General features: G+C 35.4%; 1 protein-coding gene across 5 annotated transcripts in view; it reads left to right on the top strand.

Moving 5' to 3' along the window:
- Positions 1-8,676: 8,676 nt before the first annotated feature.
- The window catches only part of LOC134679888 (mucin-5AC), a 151,269-nt gene continuing 148,363 nt past the window's right edge, over positions 8,677-11,582 (top strand). For 3 of the 5 annotated variants that reach the window (XM_063538807.1, XM_063538808.1, XM_063538806.1), the window contains exon 1: positions 8,677-8,833. In XM_063538807.1, coding sequence (XP_063394877.1) covers positions 8,791-8,833 — 43 coding nt within the window. In that variant the 5' untranslated portion in view covers positions 8,677-8,790. The remainder of the gene's footprint in view (positions 8,834-11,582) is intronic. The other 2 variants (XM_063538810.1, XM_063538809.1) reach the window with 1 other exon arrangement.

Below are 11,582 nucleotides of genomic sequence, written 5' to 3'. Positions count from 1 at the left end.
ATAGATGGCGCACACACCTTTGGCCTATTCTCGGCTAGATGGCGTTGACGACACCGTTTGATATTTAACAATTTTAACACATATCAGTGAAAGAACACGGGTCAGTATGTAACAATAAAAATTAAAAATCATTTATCTGTAAACATATTTTGATTAATTTATACATTTTCAATTCTATTTTAAGTTTTAATCGTGTGTCTGGAGGTCGCGTTTGTATCGCCTTACACCATTTCCTACTACCGCCTTGACTTGTAATTGACCTTTCTTCTCGCAGTAAAAGTAGTAGATGTCAATTCAATTATGCGGGAAGGAAATGAATAACTAGTACCAAAAATAACATGTTACTCTTGATTGAAGAATTTTAAGAGCCAACAGGAGTGGTCATTTCTCCATACAAAGGTACTCGACTGTTTCCTCCGTAGGTTTTGATGCTACAGCAATGATTTTTTTCAACACAGATTAATATTGTCAATATCTGTGTCGGACCGTTTTGCTTTTTTTGATATTTTTGTTTTTTAAGGCGCTAGAGCCCTTCAAAAATTGCCAAAATGGCCTAATTGACTATGCCGCAATGAGAGGCGTAGTATTCAAAACTGATATCAATTAGCCAAAAAAGCAAAACGGTCCAACACAGATAATTTCATAATCATTTAGATTTCCATGTTTGGTTAGGATTGGTTAAGTTTTGGAGGAGGAAACAGTCGAGTACGAAACCTCGATTTTTGAGATTTTTACGCGGGATTTTTCGCCTTCTCCTTATCGCACTAGTTTTAGGAGCCGCTTCCGTTAGCGAGACGGGTATATTTACCTAAAATATTTAAAACTCAGGTCCTGTTTCGTCTTAAGCAAACATGCTATATATAGGTACGTACATACTTTATAAAGTACGACTAAGGTTTATATAATTACCTATATTTTATTAATATTCATTGCATAATATTAATGTTTTTTTTAATAATAATATCATAATATAATTTATGTAAATGATATACCTATTTGATACTTTGACATTTCATACAGGTGTTGCTCTATGAAATCGTATCCATGTCAATACCAAGCACGTAGTTTTATGGGTCACAGTGTGAGTGACGAGCGATCCAATCTGATAGCAATCTAAAGTCACGAACTTGGCGCTTTTTTTGCGAACACCTTCATATCCGCATTTTTGCAGGCGTGTGATCTTGATATTGAGCGAATTGACCTACTCGCTGGCATGCCAGATGTTTTTTTAATATTATTTGAGCAGTCCGCTGCGGGAGAAAAGCATCTCCCCTTTATCTCCATGACTTTGTGCATCTTTCGACCAGTTGTTAAGGGTGTTTAAGTCGTTGTCATATGGCACTTGTGGTAGTTTCAGTACCTACTGGATTATGGTTGGGTGATGGTTAAAACCAACCATCGTAGGTAGTAGGTAAACCGTAGGTAGAGTGTGCGGAAAGGGAAGAGTCATGGAATGTATTGGTTCCCATATATTCCACGACATCTCTTTCCGAACAGACTACCTGTAGGTAAGGCCGTCTTAAACTATGCCCAATGCCTATGCCTTATGGGGCCCTTGGGCACATAAGAATTTGGGGTCCTTTTGGAAGGTAAAGAAAGCGAATTAAACTAACATTGTTCTACTATGATCTTCTATTTTTATAGGTAATCAAAATATAATGTCTGTCCTTCGGGGCCTCCTGAGGATTGGGGCCCTGGGCACGGGCCCCGTGTGCCCTTATGGTAAAGGCGGTACTGCCTGTAGGTACCTCGTTATACTTCGCATGTAAGATTATATAATATATTTCATCGTCATATAATAGTAATGTATGTACCTACTTACAACGTTAAACAACAATTATGAAACAATTGCTCCACAACAGGCCCATTCATCTAGATATAATATCAGGATAATCGTTATACAATTATTAGACTGGCCGCAAGTGATACAAATTATCAATGATAATTTATTCATATTTAAATTAGAACAGGTGGCAAGTACAGCATGGAACATAAATAATTCACTCATATTGTGTATTACAATAGGGTTGAAAATGGACACAGGGATTGTTGCCTAGTGTACTGTGGGTAACAATTATTAGTTCCCAGGCGGCCTTAAGTCTTGAAGGTTATCTGGTGTTGGCATCCGTAACTGGGTGCTGGTCAAGTAGGACTGTGATGGTAGATAGCGTTTCTGGCAAGTGCGATGAATTTATTAGGGTAATGAATGAGTTGTGAGCATGCTACGGTTACGAATGTACAAAGTAGTACAGGTTAGCAGTTGCTATTTAACAACAAATGGTTATCATTAGCTCTATTTATGATAATAATGCAAATAGACTGATGCAGCTGATCAGACATATGTACCTACTTCGTAGTTACGACGAAGCCATGTTCAGATTCATTATTTGCCAAAAAAAAGGTGTGATTGTGCGATCACAGGCTAGGCAGGCAGGCTGTGGAAGCGGAAGGACTACATCGATATTGGAGCATTCCACGGGCTGTCTCGTACAAACGCATTTTATTTCCTGTGTTGCGACTTTTTTGCGGCATTTAAAGCAGGCGATTATTTTTCTGTGCATATTTTTGACCTTTTGCCATAGAAAAGAAAACTTTTATACCTGCAAATCATCAGAAAATTCACGTTTATTATGATTGGTATAATTAAACTATCAGTAGATTCATCTTTTGCCGATACCCAATCGTGACTCGTCGCCGTTGCAATTTGTGAAATTTTCGTCCTTGAACCCACCACCAATGAATAAGTTTATATTGCATTAAATGATATTTCATTTAATTTGCATTGAGCAAAACTTTCATTAATTACAGCCCTTCTGTCGCAGGTAGAGATGGGTAGTGAGTAAATACTCACGGGTAAATACCGAGTAAATACTCAGTATTTACTCAATATACCCGTATTTACTCGTTTATACCCAAATTGGTGGGTATAAACTATTGAGAGTGCTGAAAGGGGCATATAAATTTGAAATATAGGTGTATTTTGTAAGCCGCTACTGGATTAAGTACTCAAAATTGTAAGAAATGTATTTTTAAGAGGGGGCACTCCATACATGTAACTAATTGTCACAAAAAAAAATCTCAGAAACCACCAACGTGTTGCACATCATTAAATGGGTCTTTAAAAATAACTGGAATGTTTCTAAGAACATTTTTGGATAAAATGATTTTTTATCGGAAAGAAACCGTTTCGAAAGGCCAAAATAATGTTTATCTTTCTATAACTTTCGAAGCAAAGTTCAGAAAAAATATGAAAACATATCGGGAGATTAGCCGTATAATAGTGTACATAAAACAATATTTTGAACATCATCGGTTGAGCCATTTTAGAGTTTTCTTTAAAAAACCCTTAATAAAAGGTCGTAAGTGCCGCGTAAACACGCACTTTTGCGCGACATGCACTTATCTAGAACATCGGTAGAATTTAAGTACTCATATTTTTAAAGTAAATACCTTCTTATTTAAAACAAAATTGTTAACAAAATTTGCCTCTCGCTAATAATTACCTTCTTTTCCTAAATTAAGCGTCCTCTATGCTTTTTATTTTATAGATATTGTTAATACACGTTAGCACTCTTCAATAAAAGACAATTTTATTCTAAAATCTCTTTTTTTTAAATATTTTATAAGCAATCGTTTTTACCCACCTAAATGAGTAAATACGGGTATTTATCGGGTGCTTTGAGTAAATACCGAGTAAATACTCAGTATTTACTCACCTCTACCCATCTCTAGTCGCAGGCCACGAAACGCAGACTCGTGCCTCCGCGAACGCAATCAGCGCATTTTCGAAACCACGACAAAAGATTTCAATTACAATATCATATTATTCGTAACATTGTAAATCTTAAATGATTAACGAACTGAAGAAATAATAGGAAACGTACTCAGTTAACCAGTGTAAAGAGACCTATCTATTCTTGGTTTTTTCTAATGAGTTGAGGGTGTGTAATGCTGGTACAATAGGCATTTTTAAATGGGGCCGGGTGATAAGGTTGCTTAACTAAGTTCGCTAATAGGTAGCTAATGTGTGAGACTCTGGCCCTGAGTTGAGATGATTGTGTTCTGATAATGGTACATGTGTAGTTGCATGTTTGCATGAGAGAGTAATAATGCAAAAATACATCGCCATGATAAAAGGCAATTATACAATAATAATTTGCATAGGTACAATTATTTCTTATTTTACTTATTTTTGACAAATGAACATAAGTTCAATTTATAATTTAACCATATCCAGCAATTCAGGATATACTGCCATAATCTAATTGCCCAGTAGTTTTTTCAATTACAAATTTTCAACTACTACCGCAAATATGTGCCAGACAACATAAATGTGCATAACTAGCCAAGGCAAAATCAATTTTAATTTGTCAAAATATATTTACAGTCCATATGGTGCTACTTTACCACCCTAGGGCGGGATTAAGGACAATACGTACGTGTCTATGTCTATCGGCTCGATTCGGAAAATGAATTAGATCTCTACTAGACCTCAACAAGTTACGATATGGATAATTTAAAGAAATTTGTAAGATAGATATGTCAAATTTGACGTTTCCGCGATTCTGGAGGTCCTCTTGAACGATTTCGACAAGTTATGACTTAGATATCCACGTCACATCTAGTCGATATCTAATGTAAATCTAGTTGATCTCTATATCGTCTCTAGATCTTGTGATTATCTCGTTTCCCGAATACGCGTGTATGTCTAATTTAAAGGGCCATATGTACTATAAAACATTGTACAATACACGTGCAAAAAGGTAATTCGCATCTCCTGTCGATTTAAAACATTCCCATTACAAAAAAGTGTATTTTTATTACTGACCGATAAATCGACGTTGTGTCAGACAAAGCCCTGGAGCCACGGTACTTAGTTACCGCGATAATATAATATTATGGCGGCAATTAATTTGTAAAATGCGCGTACGCAATAGCGTATCATAAGCGCCTTGGAATTTCTATCGAATTATGACATTGCAGTTAATCTCATAAAATGTAATGAATATCGTAATACAGTTCTAAATACTGAAATAATTAATGGTTGGTTGAGTTCTGTTACTTCTGTTAGTCAATTTTACGTGTAATCTCGTGAAATATTAAAAAGTTGGTGTTTTAGTTATTAAATCAGTCTAGTAGCTGACTACTGTTTAAAGGATGACTTCACGTTAGACCAGGCCTTGTCCGGGCCGGAACATCCGGCGCTTACTTGACAGACGATCACGTGATGCTTTCCATAGAAAACAACGCGCGGGAAGTTCCGGGTCGGACACGGCCCGGTCTAACGTGAGTGAACCTTAAAATGGATGCTGCCCTATACAAATTAGCTTATTACTTTTATTTTTTATCTAACTATTAAGTTACCTCTCTACAGATTGAGATTAATATGTGAAGTAGGAGTGCATGCATGTAATATTAACTTTATTGGGTTAATAAAACTCCCGACGCCCAAAGAGGGGTGTTATAAGTTTGACTGCTATATGTTTCTATCTGTGACACCGTTGCTCGTTCGTTTCGCTCGTTTCATTTCGTTAGGGTTTTTAGGGTTCCGTAACTCAAAAGGAAAAAACGGAACCCTTATAGGATCACTCGTACGTCTGTCTGTCCGTCTGTCCGTCTGTCACAGCCTATGTGCTCCAAAACTACTGAACTAATTTAGTTGAAATTTGGTACACATATGGAAGTCTGTGACCCAAAGACGGACATGTAATAAAAACAAATGAATTTTAAGCATAGGGCTCTTTTAGGGGGAATATGAGTAAAATTAAAAAAAATAAAGTTTTGCAAACCATATCGTGTTACATATTAAATGAAAGGGCTTATTTTGAGGATCTGAAATATATTTTTTTTATAATTGTATATCAAATAGTTTAGAAGTTAATTATGAAAATAGGCAAAAAATGACCATTCCCCCCCCTTAACTCCGATACTACTGGGTCTAAAATTTTGAAAAAATTACACACAATAGTTCTTTACCTCTAGATGACAGGAAAATCTATAAGAAATCTAGAGTCAAGCGTGAGTCGGACTTAAGAAAAAAACGCGGTTGGGCTGTTTTAGGGACACAGCTGTAATGGTTTACGTGAAACTCGGCGTGGACAGCTTTTGCGAAGGCCGAAGGCCGAGCTACGCGTAGCATCCCCCATAAGCTTTTTGAAACGCACGGCCGAAGGCCGAGTTGCGGGGGGTTATTTTTTAAGTTATGTCGAAAATGAGCGATTGTGCTCTTAAACTAAATAAGTATGTAAGTAAGTATTGTTATTTATTGGTGTTGGGATTAAGCCAATGTGGGCGGGTGAGCCGACTACCGCGACTCTGATGGTATGTGGTCAATAGGTCTTTTTAAGATGTCCGAATGTTCTTAGAGCAACATGTAATATAACTATCGGGTACTTTAAAAAAATATAATTAATTTTGTTTTACTCCTAAGCACACTGTTACAAACTGGCTCAAATATTAATACACTTGTTCATTAGTTATACTTAAATAACTTCCTTACAGGGCTTTAGAAATAGTGACACGTAATTTTCATCTATTACCAAACATCTATTAATATCGTTATCAAGATAACACACGACCTAACATAACTTCATTATCACCTAATAATATTATCAGTACATTACATAATTTAATAATACATAATTTGTACATAATACATTTAATGCGAATTTAAGACAACTTTGTAAAACTCCTATCTTAAAATCATGCATTCTAAAACCGACCTAATTGCTAGCTAGTGTAGTTCAAAATAGAAATGAACCGCTCTATAATAAGAACTAGCGAAGGTTATCAATGTAGTAACACGGTTTATTGTACAAGTATTTATTTCAATTGGGGGTCAATCGTTTACTCGTCATTAGAAAGTAAGTTCTGTGTCTATAGAAATAAGGTTGTGAATGTAAGTGGTCAATTGAGGGTCAGTAATTCGGGCAGTGGACCGCCGTGCGAAATGGAAAGTGCTAACCTACTTCGGTTTTGGGCAGTTATGCAATGGATGCAGGCTGCACCGGCGGCGGCGGGCAGCGGAGCGGGTAATGAGTGCTGGCTCATTTAGAAAAGAACAATTAAAAAGATAAGATAAAACAGTGGCTGGTAATAAAGTAGAATTGTTTAGGTGACGCCATCTAGCGACCGCCATGATAACTTCCAAGTCCCTTACATTTTTATGATATGATGATAGTAGACACAAGATCTACTAATTTTTAAAGGTTCCGCCCACAGGGTAATAAAGGTACCATACATTACTAAGACTTCGCTGTCCGTCTGTCTGTCTGTCTGTCTGTCCGTCTGTCAATCTGTCACCAGGCTGTATCACATGAACCGTGATAGCTAGCCAGTTGAAAATTTCAGAGATGATGTGTTGTCGCTAAAACAACATTATTGTTCATTTTAATAAAATATATTTTCTATTTCCTAAATGTCACATGGAGTGTTGACTGTAACACTTAGCACGTCATGTGCCTACCCACAGTATATACTGAAAACAATAAAAAAAATATTTAAGTTGGCCTTCCATGCACCAAATGTGTTTTTTTGGCCGTTTTTCGCATAATGGCACGGAATCCTTCGTGCGCGAGTCCGACTCGTACTTAGCCGGTTTTTTGTTATTGAATTGAAACTTTAATTCAATAAACCAACGTTGCACGTTGTAGGTGTTTCGCTAGTACGTGGAGCTTGAAGTAGCGTCGAACTGCATTTGTTTTAGATCTCAACGCGCGCAACGCGTGACGGAGATATTGCTATGTTATTTTCACAACAATTTATTATTTTCATAACCATACCATAAAACACTAATTTTATATTTATACATGTACTGGCAGCAACTCTGTAAATTGTTACATCATATATGGGGAATTGTATATTAAATGAATGAATTTTGCTTGTACGAGTATTAAGGAAAAATACAGAGTATAATTAAACTGAACATAAAAATCGTACAGGAAAGTTCCAATGGACTTTATGATCAGTATGCTCATTATAAAGAGTCAGACCAGAAGAAAATACTTAAGATCAACATTTAATCCACACTTAAAATATCAAGGAAATACCACAAGCATATTGTTGGCCGTTATTATGGTTTTGTAGATAAAACTGCCAATATACGAGAGTACAAATGTGAGATGTTTAAATGTCAAGGGATGTTTTGGTAAAGGATGCAGTGACGCGATTTCATGGGTCACTGAACTAAATGATCGGATTCTTGAGGTTCCAATATCTCCCCCGTCGAAATGTGGTTCCTTTGACAGTTAATATATGTCTTACTCTTACGAATATACTCGACGTAAATAATTGTTGCGAGAAAAAAATTATTAATGTAATGTCAAATCAAATATTGAAAACATTTATAAGTATGAATATCACTTGGGTATTTTATTTCATTACACTTCTATCAGTCTGTAAAAAAAACTAATATGTAGCATTGTAGATTTATTGTTCGTAGATATTAGTCCTAGAAACAATAGCTTGAAAAGTCAAATTGTACATATCAGTCAAAATCCCCCCTCTTAAATCCTTACACCAATATCGATTTACAAAACAAGGTACTAAAGTAGTATCGCACGTCTATATGTTATTCATAACTACGCCTCAATATTTAAGGTCCAATTTCAAAAACAATAGCTCGCAATCAAACCGTATCAGTCCAATTCCCCCCTAAATCCCTGACATTTCGCTTCCGCCCCACCGGCGCGCGCGCCGCTGACTGTCACTCGCGCGCCGAGCCCGCGCGCCATACCATGCGTCGGTCGTGAAGTGTAGTGAAAATTGTATAAAGTAAAGTTTAGTGACAAAATGATGCTCCCAGCTGTTGTGTTTGTACTCGCTGTCGCTTCAGGTAAATGTGCTTCGATATTAGCGATGTGGTTGTAACGTGAAAAGCGTGCGTTCGGGAAAATTGGATTTTCCAGTGAGAAAATGTGATGTGATTTTATGAGATTTTTTGCGTATGTTTTATTAATTATGGGTACTTGTAATGAGACTTTTAATGTTTTTACTCTCAGGAAAATCGTAAATAAATATAATTAATTTTATTGTATAAAAATACAATGTTTAAAGTTAACATGGCGAAATTTGTAGCAAAAAAATATTTAAATGAGGCTAGTAAAATACAGTAAATGTTAGAATATGTATAAGAGTAACCTGCCTGCACTCCTCGAAACACTTCATATAAAATAGTTTTCACACATAAATGTAATATGCTAATTATAATTTATTCGAACAACTACTCTACTACGCAAATAAATATGACATATTACTATTACTTCTAATCAATATTCATAACTTTCTTCTGATGATGTAAGTTTTCATTTTCATCATATATTTTACACGCATCAATCAATTACCTACCAATTAAAACCAACTTTGATATAATAAATCAATTGAATCATATTATTGTTATTATAGATCAAAAAGCCCCATTAAATAAAAGAGTAAATCTACAGTTCAAAGATAATCATTAATTGAGCATAATCACTCACTTTCATTGCTAAGAACAATACTAACAAGATCTTACCAATAGCGCGGACCTCATTGAACGTTCTGGGAAAAACGTAGTTTTTACTCAAACACGTGGAGTGTTATTTTAATTAATATGCCAAACTGATAATAAACTCATTCAGTTTATTACGTTAGTCTAAACGAAAACATGCCACATATAATAAAAAAAAAACAAAATAGAGTATGACTAAGCTGTAACAGAATCTACTTCTAGTTACTCGCAATTTCAACACTGCTACACTTGATTCAATAGTTCAGCTAATCGGCTTTTGTACACCCAAAACTAAACTGTATACTTTACATAATTTAAGTAAATATTCTTGGTCAACAATATACCTCGTTTCCAAACGGTATCCTTAATTTAAAATTCGTACGTCGCAACTGGGGGCCGATTTTTGAATTTCGATCACTCGATTTCGTCACTCGAAATTCGGTGGAAAACGGCGAGATGCTAATTTTTGAAATACGTGCGATCGATATTTGAAATCTAGTGGTATTGACCACTCGATTTCAATTCTATTAGTAGAATTTAAACGCCTAGTAGTGGAGATATCATTTAACAAAATACACGAAATCGAGTGGTCGAATTTCAAAAATCGGTCCCCTGGCCGTCGATGTTTTTTCGTAATCTCACTCTTTTGTTTTTACCGCATACGTCGTCGCGTGCGCCGCGACGCGTCGGTGAAAATTAATCATGCCTTTTCCTTCTTGCGATACGTCGTGTTATGTGCCAGTTATTTGCTGGAATTGTGAATGTGTAATTTTTAATAGTTTGTTGAAATAGTACTGGGAAAACTGGACTGACATTTATTAAGGCAGTGCAATGGTCTTAATACATATTTTTCTAGAGAAGCAGAATCTCACTAAATGTACCCAAGAATACTATAAATATACCTAAGTCTACTACTACTAATAACCAATATAACATTTCGAGAGTCATAATATAACATACCACATACGTACAATGTCGAACATATCCCTATAAAGAACCCCATTCTGTTACCTTTTAAGAGGACAGTGGACGCCTGCTTGTCCATACAATCATAGTCCCCATTATCCTCTACTATTAAACTAATTATTGGATTTTTATTTGAAAAGTATCACGTTCATAAGTAGCTATAAAACCAGCGTGTTTAAACAATATGATCCGTAATAAAACCTCCAATTTGACATGGTTTTACAAACCAAACATACAATAGTATAAATATTTCATCGCATTTTTCGCACCACAATAGAATAAGAGTAATACACGCAACCCGTAAAATAGCCACGTTTTACATAGTACTTGTCGAAAAACTACAAAAGCAGTTACTTCACAATATGCAACGATTGTCATGGTACTGTTATGCAAAGCAAGCAAGCAACCATTCAGTAAGGATGGTCGTAGAGTCATGATAAACTTCGCAGTAATGTTATTCGTGAGTGTGGTGAATAGGGATTTTCTGCAGTATTTAAAGTACTTATGAATCATATTTTATGCTGAAAACGTGTGTAAGAATGTTCCGCTTTTACGCTGTATAAAATTTGCAAACTGAAGCAAAAAATATTTTAACTCCAGCTAAGAGCAAATATGAGATTTATATGGTTATAAATCTAAATTTTAGCTCACTAATATCCTTTTTGTCTTGGATGATAAGTGACGAGTGTCAAATTAAAATATTTTTTAGTGTTTTGATACAAAATACTGAAATGACTTCTGCCATTCAAATCATGTAAGCAAAAACACAATAGATATTGAATAGACACCGATTATTTATCAATAAAACAACATTGCTCTTTTTTGGCAGGTTGTGTAAAAAGTGACAACTAGGTATTTTGTCGTTAGTTTTTTGTTTATTTTTAATTCTTAACATACTTATCTTTAGTTATGTTTGCTTCAATTAAATATTCCTAATGAATTAATGTCTTTAAACAATTTGAGTGGAGGAAAGGAGTGGAGGCCTTGGCCCAGCAGTGGGACACTCAGCTAGGCTAATAAAAAAAATACACAGTAATTCTATACTTATAGCAATGATATGCTGGACATATCCATTCCGAAATATTATTAATTCTTAAATCCATGTAACTTCAGTAAGTTGGTGTTTATA

Source organism: Cydia fagiglandana, chromosome 3, assembly GCF_963556715.1.
Source record: "Cydia fagiglandana chromosome 3, ilCydFagi1.1, whole genome shotgun sequence".
In the NCBI taxonomy this organism is placed as follows: domain Eukaryota; kingdom Metazoa; phylum Arthropoda; class Insecta; order Lepidoptera; family Tortricidae; genus Cydia; species Cydia fagiglandana.
This window is presented reverse-complemented; position numbering and strand designations above follow the sequence as displayed.